This window comes from Lycium barbarum, chromosome 5 (assembly GCF_019175385.1).
Source record: "Lycium barbarum isolate Lr01 chromosome 5, ASM1917538v2, whole genome shotgun sequence".
NCBI classification, from domain to species: Eukaryota; Viridiplantae; Streptophyta; class Magnoliopsida; order Solanales; family Solanaceae; genus Lycium; species Lycium barbarum.
In genome coordinates, this window is record NC_083341.1 from 23,908,140 (window position 1) to 23,924,028 (window position 15,889).

General features: G+C 36.2%; 1 protein-coding gene across 2 annotated transcripts; it reads left to right on the top strand.

Moving 5' to 3' along the window:
- The first annotated feature begins 12,426 nt into the window (after positions 1 to 12,426).
- On the top strand, positions 12,427 to 15,748 carry LOC132640735 (uncharacterized). 2 transcript variants are annotated; one of them, XM_060357478.1, is made up of 4 exons: positions 12,427 to 12,939; positions 13,030 to 13,206; positions 14,473 to 14,870; positions 14,975 to 15,748. In XM_060357478.1, coding segments are annotated over exons 1-4 (1,080 nt in total). In that variant the 5' UTR covers positions 12,427 to 12,938; the 3' UTR covers positions 15,479 to 15,748. The 2 variants fall into 2 exon arrangements, with proteins under 2 accessions (XP_060213461.1, XP_060213462.1); XM_060357479.1 differs by lacking the exons at positions 12,427 to 12,939; positions 13,030 to 13,206 and adding an exon at positions 13,643 to 13,972.
- The last annotated feature ends 141 nt before the right edge of the window (positions 15,749 to 15,889 follow it).

The following is a 15,889-nucleotide window of genomic DNA, read 5'->3' on the forward strand; positions in this document are numbered from 1 at the left end:
TAATATTCTCTCAGTTGTAATTAATATTAATATTCTCTCAATTCCCAATTCCCAATTCTCAATTCTCATACGAAGTTACAACGATGCCTCTCTACCTCTCTCCTTGTCTTCTCAAACGAAACTAGGGTTTGGAGTTCTCTCAGTTTCAGGCTATATAGTTGAACTTTTTCAGGCTTTCAGCCTTTCAGGTACTTTCGACACCTTATTCTGTTATTTCCTTTATTCTGTCACTTGGATTGTGAAATATGGCCGAGTACAAGAGTGGGAATCAACTCGGTGGACTGCAACTTGGTGATTGTGATCGTTAAAAGCATGATATATCAAAGTTTGGTTATAAATATCTCACAATATGGCCATTAGACACAGTACAATACATATGCTATTATGCAACATAATGCTTATAATTTCATAAAATTTGTTCTTGATTCTCTGTTTGTAATATTTCTTGTATCATATTGATGTTAAAATAGTAACAATGTAACATATTATGAATCGTTTTAGGCATCCGTTTCTGACTAACAATTCTGATTTCTGAGTCCAACCCGTAGCACCATCTCCTCAAAGCTCAAGGAGGTATCATTTGTAATTTCACTGTTTAGAATGCATTATGATTTGACAATTTGCTGCTTGATTGTTGTTTACAAATCACATTTTAAAGTGACACAAACACATGGCTGAAAATATTACAATTGATAAGGTGGTCAATGGAAGTAAGGCTTCTAATTCAAATGCTACGAGTCAAATACAACCGGTAAGGCAAGAAAGGAAAAAGAGGTCTCGTGCATGGGAAAATTTTGGACCATTTGTTGATAAAGACGGGAATAAGAAATCAAAGTGCAAGCATTGCGGTGCAACTTATCATTCTGACTCTAAAAATGGTACGACGGGAATGCTTACTCATTTGTTAACATGTCCAAAAATGCCTAGATATGTTCCTAAAAGTCAAAAGGAAATAGGATTTCAACCTGTTCCAGGGGGTGCTATGGATGATGCAGTTGTTTTTTCTTGGAAGTTTGAGCAAGAACAATGTAGGAAGGCTTTATGCCGCATGGTGATTATTGATGAACTTCCCTTCAAGTTTGTTGAGAAGGAAGGTTTTAGAAGCTTTATGAAAGTAACACAACCTCATTTTAAGATTCCTTCTCGTAACACTGTGACGCGGGATTGTTTAGATCTTTTTAATGAAGAAAATAAGAAGTTGAGGAGGTCTTTTAAAGAAGCACAACAGAGAGTGTGTCTTACCACCGATACTTGGACCTCTTTACAGCGTATTAACTGTGTATTAACTATATGTGTCTCACTGCACATTGGATTGACAGTGAATGGATTATGCATAAGAGGATTCTTAATTTTTGTTATTTCTAGCCATAGAGGTAAAGATATGGCTAATGAGATTAGTAAGTGTTTACGTGAATGGGGCTTAGATAAAAATCTTACTATCACAATTGATAATGCTAGTTCAAATGATGTGACTGTGAAAGAATTGTCAAAGCAATTCACTAAACGGGGGACTAATTTTATGAATGGAAAGCACCTTCACGTGAGGTGTATGGCTCACATTATAAATGTTGTTTCCCAATATGGTATGAAAGAGGTTGTTTTTTCTATTGAACGGGTTAGGCAAGCAGTAAGATGTATTAGGCAGTCTCCTGCGAGGTGGCAAAAGTTCCAAGAATGTTGTGAAGCTGTTGATATCAATTGTAAAAAATCTTTATGTTTGGATGTTTCTACGAGGTGGAACTCCACCTACTTGATGTTGAATAGGGCTATTTAGTATGAGAATGTTTTTCGAATTATACTGATCATGATATTGACTTATCGCATTATCTTGAGTTTGTTGATTATGAAGATAGAACTCATGCAGGTACACTTTTGAGTAATGATTGGGAGCATGTAAAGAGAGTTGCAAAATTGCTTCAAATATTTTATGATCTTACTGAAAAGGTATCTGAATCACTTTACGTCACATCAAATTTTCACTTTCTTAAAATTTGTGAAGTTGCTTGTTATTTGAAACAATTGATATCCAGTGAAGATGTTTTTTTGGGTTCAATTGCAAAGAATATGAAAGAAAAATTTGACAAGTATTGGGGTAATCCAGAAAAAATGAATAAGATGATTTTCATTTCTTGTGTTTTGGATCCTCGTCACAAGCTAGTTTCGGTTGGTTTTGCACTTAAGAGGATGTTTGGGGAAATAGAAGGACCAGTTATAGAGAAGGAAGTGAATAACTACATGACTTCATTGTTTGGTGAGTATGTAAAGTCTCTTTCAAAAGATAAGGGCAGTCAACTCACTTCATCTTTATCTAGCTCTTCATTTGAAACTTCTTGTTCACTGCCTTCAAGTTCAGGTAGTACTATCCAATCGATAGGATCTTTAGGGTCATTCATGGATGATCGAATGAAACTGTCACACCCCACCCTTGGTAAGGCGTGATTGGCACCCGACACATTATAGGAACCGAGCGAACCAACTTACAACTTACATCCTTCGTGTCTCAAATGGAAACAATAAGATCAAGAGGCTAAATATGAACATAATATCATGCATAAGTAAATTTACAATAGACCCATGATGCCGACATTACTACTGTCACACTATGACTAAGCTGTACACAGGAACTGTCTGCAAAGCCTCTATGAACATGACTGAGGTATACAGGTCAGGACAGAGCCCCCGACGTACCCTTAACACAATTCATATATATATATATATATAGACTCCGACTCGGCAATGCTCCAGGAAGAAGTGGAGCCTCCATTCGAGACCAATACCTGAAGGCAGCCTACGATGAAAGATCCTAGTCTCGTCTATCTACACCTGTGGGCATGAACGCAGCGTCCACAAGAAGGGACGTCTGTACGAGCAATGTACTGAGTATGTAAGGCATGAATAGTAACATAGTAAGAGATACCCAATATGGAAAATAATATAATAAACGTATGAAGATAAAGTAATATAAAAGAGATCAATATATGCCTCTGAATGCCCTTTTTAAGGCGAATGTCGTGCATGCTTAGCTTTTAAAGAAAACCTTTTCCATACATATCCATATATAATATCTCGTCCGGTCGTTAAGGCGCGGTAATACATATATATACACATAGCATCTTGCATGGTAGTATCTTACCCGGCCATGTAGGCTTGGTGTCATCTTACCCGGCCCTTTCGGGACTCGGTGTTATCTTACTCGGCCATATAGGCTCGATATTATCTTGGCTCGATATTATCTTACTCGGCCATATAGGCTCAATATTATCTTACTCGGCCATATAGGCTCGATATTATCCCCAGTTGATCAGTGGGATGCAATGCATACATACATACATACATACACATAAAAATACATAAATGAAATCAACATCATCATTAACATTACCATTGTCACTATATCATTCCTTGAAGAATCAACCATCGTAAGATGAAATCGATAATGTCACGGGAGTCTCGATAATCCTAAACTTTAGTAGCACTAAAAATAGAGCCATTATCTTCGCTATATCTTACCTCGAAGGAACGAATGACACGAGGTGATACCATCAATAATAAGTAAGATCAAAGGATTCATGGAATGACTCAATAATCTCATAATGCTCTCAAATCATAGCCTCAGAGTTTCTAGAAGAGAATCATCATCATCGTCACAATCATCATAGAACATTTTTCATTTAACATCATAAGAAGCTTTAAGAGTCATGAACTTCTAGCTTTTGAAAATAAGAAGGTTATGAAAACATTTATGAAATCGTACCATAACTTAGGAATCATGTCTTTGAAAGAAATGGACGAGCCTTAACATACCTTTTTGATCGCCTTAACTTTAACTACTCAACGCTTGTCCTCCCAGGCTCGTAAATCTATATTCAAGAAAAATTTATACTATTGTTAGACCCACCTTTATACGCTTGTCTTAGTCCTTCAAATAAATCTTTCTAGAATCTGCCAAAATTTCGGCAGCATCTCCCCTGTTTATATGCCTATCCCAAAATCTCAATTCAGCAACCAACAACAACAACAACAATATTATCAACACCAAAATATTCCATAAACATCCCACACGATGTTTTATCCAATTTCTCAACCAACGACTTTACTATACAACAATTTCATCACTCTATCTTCGTAAATAAACCAAAAGTAATATTAATAAAGAGAGATCCATACATTATTTTTGTTAAAACAGTGATATCTCCAATATCCACCTTGAATCCACCACAAAACCATACTAGAATTACATCTATGTGTTTATCCGAGCTTCGATTAATACTCCGTCACTTGAAAATTGCTTACTTTTTGTTTCCCTTTCTCTCTCTCTCTCTTCAATTTCTGGAAATTTCTAGCAAAATCTGATGGAAAAAGGGGGTTATTACCATTTATATAAGGGTCAAATTCGGGTCGGGTTCACTGTAGTTTTTTACTGTAGCAGGCCGGTACTGTAGCGGTACTGTAGCACGCGTTTCTGCTCTATCAGCTGAACTTGTAACGTCCATAATTTTCCACTCCGATGTCCTATTAACGATCAGTTTGTTGCGTTGGAAACTAGACTCAACGAACTTCATTTTAGGATTTTTTTTTTCACCTTAAAACACTTCATATGCTAAGAGATATTCATCCCCCAAGTTAGACCAAAATTTTCACACAAAACATTACCCATCCTTTCTCCAAAGTCGTACTACTTCATTTCTTCCACTCATTTCCTTATAAAACCTTCCGGTATACCATATATACATCCTTCAATCATTAAATATACTTAATAATGCTTGATCCTTATATTCCAAAGTGGTTTTACTTAACCCTAACTCAACGTACTTATGTTTCAAATTTGATAACTGCTCTTCGAAAATACGGGGTGTAATAGAAACATAAATCTGGAAATGGAGCAGCGGATTCTAAAACAGAATTGGAAAAATATCTTAGTGAAGAAAATGAAGTTGAAAGGCCTAACTCTAAGATCTTGTCTTAGTGGAAAATAAACTCACCTCGATTTCCTGTTCTTGCTGAGATGACTCGGGATGTGTTAGCTATTCCTATTTCAAGTGTGGCATCCGAGTATGCATTTAGTACCGGAGGACGTATTTTGGATTCATTTAGGAGTTCATTGACTCCTAAATTGGTGCAAGCTCTAGTGTGCCTTCAAGATTGGATTCGGAGTAAAAAACAACATGTGAGTGTTGAAGAAGATCTAGATAACCTTGAGCAGCTTGAATAAAGTAAGAATGTTTTAATTATATATTTTTTTGTATTGTTATTGTAAATAGTTGTTAAACAGCTTAACATTTTTGTGACTGATCAACATAAATTCCTTTAGATTTGGCCAACACTAGCATTCTTGATGATTGACGTGGAGCGGTGGAGTCGGAACTCTTCATTTTTGCACTTGGATCTGGTATGCAGTACTAGTTAGATCATATCTGCAATAATCTTTCCTTTTTATTTCTATTGCACTCAATTATATTTGTAAAATAGGAACCAAAACACTGTGTTCTGCTTTGGAAACATTTTATATCTCATTTAGGTGTTTAATTTTGTGCATCTCTAGTTATGTCTTAACTTTAACAAGGTACTAAAGAATATAAAATAGTCTTATAGATTTTAGTACCAGTATGTATCAAGCAAAAGCTTACTTTTAGTCCACCACTAATACCTAGCCTGTAGTTTCAATAGTCTGTTTCAGTTAAACATTTAATTGTTCTGTTTTGGTATAAAAAGAACAAGCTATTTCACACCAAAGAGGAAAAAATGAATGATTTCACTGGACATTGTAAAAAGTTAAAAAGGAAAATAGTAGTACTAGTTAGATTAGCATAACTGGTACAATGAAAAAGAATATTGACACCAAAAGTCTCCATAAGGGTTGGTGTAACTTCTTATTCTATCACATGGTTAATCTAGGAGCTTGATTTGGCTGCAATACCTAGCTTGAATGAAAATTTAGTATTTCATATGGTGTCATATAACTGATTATATTTCTCTGCATTTCAGATGAATTAGCTGTTCATTTTTAAAGGTGCTGGTTAGTGTTGCTGTAGTTTTTTGGATCTTAGAAGTTGCTGGCTTGGTGTTGCTTCCTGTTGCTTACTGCTTTATTTTGTATTTTATAGTTTTGTTTTGCATTTTATAACTTGTCTTGCAGGTGGTGTTTTCTTTCCGAAGAAGTTAGCCTTTTTTATGAACAAATGAACTATGAACTGCCTTGTTTTGTTTCTGAAATTTTCCTACAATGCATTTTATAGCTTTTGTCTTGTAATTTGTGTCAAATTTATGCATAAAGGCAGTGTATAACTGTATATATGAACAAATGAAAACAAGATAAAGCAAAAACAATAAAATAGCAGAGCATTTTCTTATTGGTTAAACCGAAAACCGAACTGTTAAGAACCAAAAATCGATAAACCGAAAACCGATAACAAATATCTTATCGGTTTGATTTTGGTTTAGCATATTTACAAACCGAAAACCGATAAACCGAACCGTTAATTCACAAAATCGAACCAAACCGACCGATAAGCACCCCTACTGAAGAGTATAGTGAAGATTCAGATGATGAGTTTGAAGTGGATGCTGAATTTGGTGTAGACTTGCCAAGTAGAAGGAAGAGCAACAAATTAAGGTATGTTCCAGATTGTGTGGTTAGTATTTTTGAGCTAGGCATGGTATTTGAGAATGTTGAAGTATTTAGAAAGGCAGAAGCTAATTATGTTGTTGGATACCATGTTCAGTTGAAACTTAAACCAAATGAGCAGAAGAAGGTAAGGTGTAGGTGTAAATCCAAGATTTGTAATTGGAGGTTGTATGCTAGTCTTGATAAAAAATCAAGGGATTTTATGGTGAAAACTTACCATCCAATTCACAAGTGCACTCCACTTAACAAGAATAAGATGTGCAATGCTAAGTTTATATCCAACAGATTTAGAGATATGATCACTTCTCAACCTAATATTAGAATTTGGGAAATTCAGGACTTGGTTAGAGACCAGTTAGGGTTGTATGTTGGTAGAACTATATGTTATAGGGCAAAACAAATAGTGCTTAATAAGCTTATGGGGGATTTGAGGGAGGAGTTTGCAAGACTTTGTGATTATGTAGAACAAATCCATTTGAGTAATCCTGGCAACACTTGCATAGTGAAAACAAACAGAGGAAGTCAGTCTGGAGTGAATTTGTTCAAGTATTTTTATGTTTGTTTTGATGCAATGAAAAGGGGCTGGTTAGAGGGATGCAGGAAAATTACTAGGTTTGATGGTTGCTTCCTAAAAGGTGCATGTAAGGGTGAACTTCTGGTGGCTGTTGGAAAAAATGGGAATCAGTAGATGTTTCCCATTGCTTGGGCTATCATTGACGATGAGTCAAAAGAGACATGGACATGGTTTATTCATAACTTAATCAATGATTTGGGGTTGGGAATTGGAGATGGAATTACAATAATGTCAGATATGCAAAAGGTAATTTTACTAACTGTTTTTGCATTTTTTACCTTGTTTTTTTGCATATATACTAACTGTACTTGTTGTGTTGTGTCGTATTGTAGGGATTGTTGAGCACCCTTCTAAATCTTTTACCAAATGCTGAGCATAGGAAGTGTGCTAGACACATATGGGCTAATTGGCAGAAAGATTGGAGAGGTGAAGAAAGAAGAAAACAGTTCTGGAGGTCTTTAAAGCATCATTTGAGGTAAAGTTAAGAGAAGAACTTACAAATTAGATAGACTTGGAAAAGACATTTGTGAAAATTTATTGCAATTTAACAAAGAGCACTGGTGTAGAGCCTATTTTAGGGAACACTCTAAGTGTGATATGGTTGAAAACAATATGTGTGAGACCTTTAATTCCTAGATATTAGCAGCTAGGCATAAGTCTATCATTACCATGCTAGAAGAGATTAGGCATAAAGTAATGACTAGGGATGTTGAAATGAGAAGATTTGCTAAGACATGGATTACTGATATTTCACCTATGGCAAGGGTGATGTTGGAAGAAAACAAGAAGTTGTCTAACAAATGTGAAGTGTTGTGGAATGGGCTAGAAGGGTTCGAGCTTAAGGAATATGAATATAGGCTCATTGTACACTTATGGAACAAAACATGCACTTGTAGGCTGTGGCAGTTAAGAGGAATCCCCTGCCAACATGCAATATGTGCATTCTACCATCTAGGGGATGAACCATATAATCATGTGGAACATTGGTATAGAAAGGAGACATTTATGAAGGAATATTCATACTTTCTTGACCTACTGCCCAACATGAAGATGTGGCCTAAGACTAATAACATGAAGATTGAACCTCTAACACCAAAAGTAATGCCAGGCAGACTAAAGGAAAAAAAAAGGATAAAGATGAACCAAGAAAGAAGTATGGCTAGCTGTCCAAAAAAGGTGTGAAGATGACATGTTCAACATGTCACCAACTAGGCCATAACAAAAAGTCTTGTCCAATAACAAGGGTATGCTTTTGTTGATTTATTTCAGTTTTAATACATTATTATTGAGAATTGTTCCTAACATTTGATTTTACTTCTAGGGTGGAAGTAGTAGAGGAAGTGGTGAATCAAGCTCTGCACAGAAAAGGCCTGGAGGAAGTGGTGAATTAATTGGGTTGAAAAGGGGTAGAGGAAGTGGTCAATCAAGTTCTGCACAGAAAAGGCCAAAAAATTCAGGCCTTGGATGCTACATAAACCCAACAACTGGAAAAACTGTCATTAATGTAAGGATTCAAGGTTTACAATCTAGCATTTAGCACTTTGTTAAATTAATCTAATTTATTTTTATGTCAATTACAGCCTGATAGTTCAAGTGAGAGAGTTGTGAGGCATGGGACTATGAGGGACATCAGTGCAGTCAACATTGATCTTAGATTTAAACCTCCTGGTCTGAAGTTCAAAGGTAAAAGTGATGTCACAACTACACAGCTACAACAGCAGTCTAGAAATAGGAGAATATAATCACCAACAAGCCTTCTACCCAACCAACTCCATGAGCAGCAGGCAGCAGTTCCACTACATGTCCAACCCATGCATCCTTTAGCAAGAAACTAGAAGCAAAGAAGAAGCCAATTTTGCAGTTCTAAATGTCTTTTCAAACAATTTGGCAGTTCTGAATGTATTGTGAAATAATTTGGCAGTTGTAGCCAAGTACTTTTATGTCCTTTGCATGTAACTATTATTTTGCATGTAACTGTTATTCTGATGGCTAGCCTATTTTGATTAGTAACAATTTGGCAGTTGTAGCCAAGTACTTCTATCGAATGTAACTGTTATTTTGATTAGTTAAATGGTAGTTGGATGGGGAAGGAGAATGGTTGAATGAATTAAATAGAGTGGTTGAATGGTTGTATGAATTAAATAGATGAGTTGAATGGTTGAATGAAGAGTGATTGAATGGTTGAATGAATTAAAGAGATGAGTTGAATGAATTAAATAGAGTGGTTGGATGGTTTTATTATCACCTATATAAATCCCCATAGTCTTCCATTTTATTCCATCACATGCTCACAAACGACTTCACTCAATAATCTCTCAAACAAAATGCCACCTATCCAACATTACACTATTGCTTGGCTATATACAAAACAATGATTTCGTAAGTCTTTATTTCTTAGTTTTTATTTATTATTGTTTTTGTTATTACTTCTAATACTACTTGTTTGTACAGATTCTTCCAACTATGGATGTTTTTCCACAACTTGACAAGGAAGTCGTTGTTTTATACGACAAAGGCGCTTTCTTCATGAAATACAAGATCTGTTAAAAGGCGCGCCTCAACAATGGATGTAAAGAGTTTGTTGATGCAAAAGGCCTAAGGGAAGGGGATAAGTTGCATTTTCAAGTTTGTGATCTAGAGGATCACCTCCACTTCATTGTTACTAAAGTGGAGAAGACGGAGATCATAGATATTGATTAGGTCGTCTCTTTCTATTTATGAAAAATGATGTTTGGTTTGATTTGTTTTGTTTTCGTTTACTTAATGAAGTATGGTTTTGATTTATGATAGTATCCAAATTTTAGTATTTTATACTTTGCCCACAATATTGAACCAAAAAAATAGACACAACAATATCAAATGTAGTGCATTTTAACCAATATATATTCATTCGATTCATAAAAGTGTCTCCATATACAATTACACAAAATCACAAAATTTGGCCAACTTTGTGAGATTAACCTATACCATAATATACTGCCTAAAATAGTCAAAATGCAGTGCAATTTAACCTATTATAATTACTAAAACTAAACATCATCGAGTACAATTCCAAAATTGGAACCAAATTGCAAACGACAACACTAGACCAAACACCAACTTCTTCCTAGTTCGTCTTGCACGAGCCTTTTCTTCCTCAAAACCTTTAACTCTCTTCAACAACCCATAAATGACTTTATTTGCTTGCTCGAGATGCCTTGGTTCGTACCAATTGAAGTAATTACATCCACCTCTAGCCTTCAAAGAATAAAAAAAAAAGCTTTTTGAATCAATTACGAGGAAGAATTCAGTAATGAAATAACCCATAAATAGTATACGCTTACCTCATCAATTGGGCACGAAAAAATCTCCTTCCGGGATTATTTGGACTCCATGAAATTTTCAATTCGCAAATACGCCCACATCGGCAAAACTCGATTCTTGAAGTGTTAGCCATTGTTGAAGCAAGATTAAAAGCAAACAAGAGAGATAGAGTAGAAAAAAATTAGTAAAACAACAATTAATTTGACTGAAAATTAATAATTTTGGAGCAATAATGGTTTTGGTGTATTTAGGGTTCACTATAATGAATTGGGGAAGAAGAATATATATTTAAAAGTGGGTGGGGCAAATATTACCATTGAAGGGTCCATTTGGCCGTTATTTTTAGTCTAGCTCAGCGTGTTTAAGAGGCTCACGCGTCCACAAATCGGCAAGTGCACGCGTTGTGCCAAGCTGGCTCGACGTGTCCAAATGGCACAATAAAGGTTGTCTTGAAGGGTTCATATAGTACGCCGCTTAGTTGAGGGGTCTAAGTGGAATATATGGGCAAGTTTGAGAGTCTGTCTATGACTTTAGCCTAAAATAATTAAAAAGTTTCAAACATGTTATTCATTATGCTGAATTTATACATGTAAATCTCTTCCTAACAAGCAACCAAATAACCCTTAAGGGAATAAATAGAGAAGTATGTCCTGATTGTTATGAATACACTAAATTGTGGATGTCATAATTAGTATTCCCAGAGGCGGCTCTAAGGCTAGGCCAGTGAGGTCGTTGCCTTAGGCCCTAAAATTTGAAGGCCCCAAATTTACTTATTATTATTATTATTATTATTATTATTATTATTATTATTATTATTATTATTGTTGTTGTTGTTGTTGTTGTTGTTGTTGTATATTTTTATATAAATAATAGTGTAACATAATATTTTTTGTTATTATTAATATATAATTTATATAAATAATAGTGTAACATAATTTTTTATTTATTTTTGTTATTTGATTGAGGTTATTTTATAACAATAAGTTCATAATTTATAATAATTTTCTTCACTTATTAATTAGTATATTTGCTTCACTCTTCGGTTTTAATTTTATCCTTTTTCTATAGGAATTATGTTATATACATCGACAACATAATGAATTTCTTCTAGACCTCAAGGTGGAAATCCACCAATTTATTCTTTGTTCTCTTCTTTCTATATATATTATTTTATTTTATTTTTTGTCTGAATTATTTTGTTGTTTAGAAAGCCTTTTTTTTGTTAGTCTACAAATTTTTAGGAAATAAATTTAAGCTGAGGGCCTCTCAATACAATTTCGCCTTAGGCCACAATATCTTTTGAGCCGCCCCTGAGTATCCCTGCAGCTCCTAAAAAGCATTGCAACAGTTTTTTAAGGCCTACAATTAAGCAGACAGCTTCAAATGTAACATGTGGCATCCATGTGAAGCGGCACGCGGTGAGCAGGCCACGAGGCACAAGGCGGGCATGCAAAAGGGATACTTGTTGGCCATGCAACGGTGACACATGCGTGTCACTTGAGCATGACACATGTTTGCACCTAGGTTCCTCTTACCTTTTTTTTACTTCTATACATACCTCATTCTACCTTCATCATTTGTACCAAGAACATCAGTTTCAAAAGAAATACAATATCTCTCTTCCTGCTTTTTTGATACATCTCTTATTGTCTTGTATTTTATTATTATTATTATTATTATTATTTTCTTCGCCCATTTTTATTTGTCCTTGCTTTGATTTTACACACCCTTTAAAATGTAATAAATAAAATGACAATTTTAATATATCACCTCAATTCTTTTTTTTAAATTAGAATGTTCAAATTACTACTCCCTTTGTTCACTTTAAACTTTTTACGTTGTTTAAGAAATAATAAATGAAGTGCATAATTTATGAATGTGCTCATATTAATTAGTGCATATTTTTATTGGATTTGAAAAATGATGTGAAGTGAGTAGTTAATACTATAGGTAAAACAAGAAAAAAAAGAGTATCATTCTCTTAATATGTTAAGTAAAAGTAAAAATATATTTTAGAAATACTGGATAAATAAAAGTGAACGGAAAAAGTAATAAAAAGACGATTTTAGACCAATCTTGTCCCTTAAGGAAAGTGATTGTCATTTTTCCATCCAATCTCAGTCCTTGAGTACCCTTTCCTCTCCCTTGGCCAAAAAGTAAAGGAACCACGCAACACCATTTAACCCCAACACTTGAATGAAGTTGGGATTTTCATCTTCCGCCTCTTCGTCGCCGGATACAGTTGCTGGACCATCGGCTACAGTGCGGAGCGATTTCGAGTTTAACTGCACCATCTACTGATTCCGTTAATGTGCCTTGTAAAACTACTACTACTCCCTCCTTGCTTTCTGGTAGTGCTTCTTCCGCCTCTCCGTGGGCGGTACAGTTACCGGAACGACTTTCAGTTCAACTGCACCATCTACTGATACCGCTACTAGTACTATGCCTCCTAAAACTTGCACACATTTCGCTTTTTCTCCAAAACCTTGCGATTCTACTTACTCATATTTTATTTTGTGTTCTGCAGTGCCTCTGTTTTCGAATGCCAGCTGCTCAACAGAGATTTCTTCATCGTCTTCGGTTTCGGCAATGACTACTACAGTAACTGCCACGTCAGCGTCTTCTCTCTCTGGAAAAGCATCTGCATCAACTTCTTCTTCTTCTTCTTCACAACAACAACCGATCGCCTCTGCAACGGAATTTGGTAATGTTTTCTTCCTTTTTTAAATGTCCAATTGTTTAAGCTATGTGCGTTGTTAATAAGGACCGATTAAAAGCACTGAAACAACTTCTCTAACCGTTTCGCCTATTGCTCCTTCGGATTCACTATCATCTGCCACGTCATCGTCTTCGGTTTCGGCAATTTTTTGATGTCTAATGTTTAAGTTGTGTGCGTTGTATGATTGAAGGTTTCATTCAATGTTAGGAAGAGAAATTAATTTCAATTCCTAGTTGTGTGATTTCTGTTGCTTAATTCTAGTGTTGATGTACAGTTTTCTAATTGCTTAGGGAAGTATATTTAGGGTTAAATTCAGTACAAGTTCCTCTTCCAATCATTTTTGTGTTGCTTGCTCCAATATTTGGCCATACATTTTGATAAGCATTCTACTTGGGAATTTTTTGGAACTGCTTTGGATCTTGAAAATATTTTGAAGATAAATTTTCAAAGTCTGATCAAATTTCATGGCCAAACAGATATTGATGATAAGTTTTCAAAATCTGATAAAACAAATCTATGGCCAAACACTAGCTTAGATTCCTCTGCTACAGCAAGGTATGCGCCTCTGTTTTCCTGGCTTCTGACTAGTATGCCTTTGTTTGGACTATTCTCGTTCGATTTGGTTAACCTTAGAATAGGACTTTTGAGGAAAATTAGAGGCCAATTTGCCATCGTGCACCAAAGCAAGCTATGCTTGATGATAGGGCTAGAGCTTGTGAAGATGATATGTATCTTACCTCAACTCCTTTAGGTCAGCCTCACTCTTTCTTTTCATCGGCTAGCCATTGAGCTATTTGAGAGTATTGTAACATTTATATTGCCCTCATTTTTGCAATGTCATGAGTTATTTTTCCATAGAGTTTTCCGTAGGATCTTTAAAAAAAGGTAGCCCTCATTTTTGCAATGTCATGAGTTTTTTCCATAGAGTTTTGTGTAGGATCATAGGTATGAAGTACGATGTTCCTTTTTGAGATATTTTTGCCAAGTACCTTTCGAATTATCTTGGTTGGCTACCATAGCTCTTTAAAAAAAAAAAAAAAAAAAAGAGAGAGCTCAACTCAGCCCTTGGGAAAATGATCAAGTTCTAGCGGCCTTGCTGGTATGTTTGCTTGTGTAATGATCATGGTTTGCAGCTGATAAGAGTCCATTTCTTTGCTTTACACTCTCCTACATTTGTCTTTTAAGTCAACTAAGTGAAATTATTACTTTCCAACCTTTCATGTTGCTGACCTTTTTTTTGTTTATATGCAGTAACTGTCCCTGATAGCTGCCCCCCCGAGAAGGACGAGGTTGCTGCAATTTTGGCAAGGCAACGTGAGAAGTTTTTGTCCTGCCAAGCTGCTAGGCCAGCTCAAGGCAGAGGGGAAAATGAAAGGCACGCTTGGGTCTTTGGAGCCACGGGGTTTGAAAGTACAAGCTCAAACAAGCCCGTCGGTGATGCTGCTCATATACCTGCTGCTACTGCTGAACAGAAGTATGGAGAGTCCAAGCCGTGCAGTGTTCCCAGCTCGCAGCCTGCTGGGGAGGAGGAGCCTTACCTTCCACCTGTCGATCTTCTGGACTCAACAATCGATATGTGGGTACGGGTTGTCGCGAATAAGAAGACAGATCAAGAGGTCACTGAAGAGGGGCTTAGTCACTTTTACGATGTCAGTTTCTCTCCTTTTATTTTTCCTTGATGTAGTTAGCCTCTCCTTTCTCCTTTGTTTTCTCTTCTGTTTCCTTTCTTGACCTTTTTTTCTCCTTTTTGTAGGGCATTAACTATTTCTGTCTTCTGTCTGAACGCCTTCAAGTAGTCACTGACAAGTATAACGAGGCGGTAAAAGCCTATAGGAAGCTCGAGGACTCTGAAAGGGAGAGGCTTGAACATGAGTTGCATGGGGCTGCAAACACGATAACCACTCTCACTGATGAGAAGGAATCCCTTTTGCAGGTCCAGATGATCCTTCACCAGAAGATTTTCGAGCTTACAAAGGAATTGAAGGAGGCCGGTCCTGCTGCTATCCAGAAATACAAGGCCTCCTCTTTGTACAGACAGGAACTCATGGAGTATGCTGCTCCTTACATGGGAAAAGGGGTGAAGCTGGCCGTAGAGAAGATCAAGGCTAAAGACCCCACGTTTGACCTGAAGACCTACGGCCTGGAGATGTACATTCTTCCTCCTGAAGCTGATTACGACGAATTCTCATCAAACAAGGAAGGTGATGGTGGTGCCGATCAGGATCAGAATGAGGTGAAGCCAAGTGCTGCAGCTTGAACATTTGGTGGAAGGAGCAAGTTTATGAGATTTTGTTCATAGATGTGTTGTTGACGTAACTGCCGAAGATGGCAATGATCCCCTGAGCTTAGCATGAAGCTCTTTTTGTTTTACCTATGCTTAGCCAATGCTACTTTTTTGGCTACTCTGTCTCTGTAACTAGTATGTTTTGCTGCTGCATGGAAATTTATGGAGGCGTTAATAGAGTATGTAATGAATGTGCTAAGATCATGTCTCTGCAGTATATAAGATGTTACTTTTGTCTGTGCAGTGTGCTGTGATTTTTCGGAGAAGTGAACCAGAAAGAGACCTATTACTTTAAAGAGTTTAAGTCGTATACACGTGTGTAAGAAATTCTTACACTTATTTTCAAGGTTACAAGTTCCCACATTTTAGGATGGTTACATGTGG

Excerpts from the sequence above, each read along its gene's own strand:
- LOC132640735 (XM_060357478.1), top strand. Across the intron at positions 13,207-14,472 it reads CGCCTCTGCAACGGAATTTG|TAACTGTCCCTGATAGCTGC; the intron begins GTAATGTTTTCT and ends GTTTATATGCAG. Across the intron at positions 14,871-14,974 it reads GGCTTAGTCACTTTTACGAT|GGCATTAACTATTTCTGTCT; the intron begins GTCAGTTTCTCT and ends TCCTTTTTGTAG.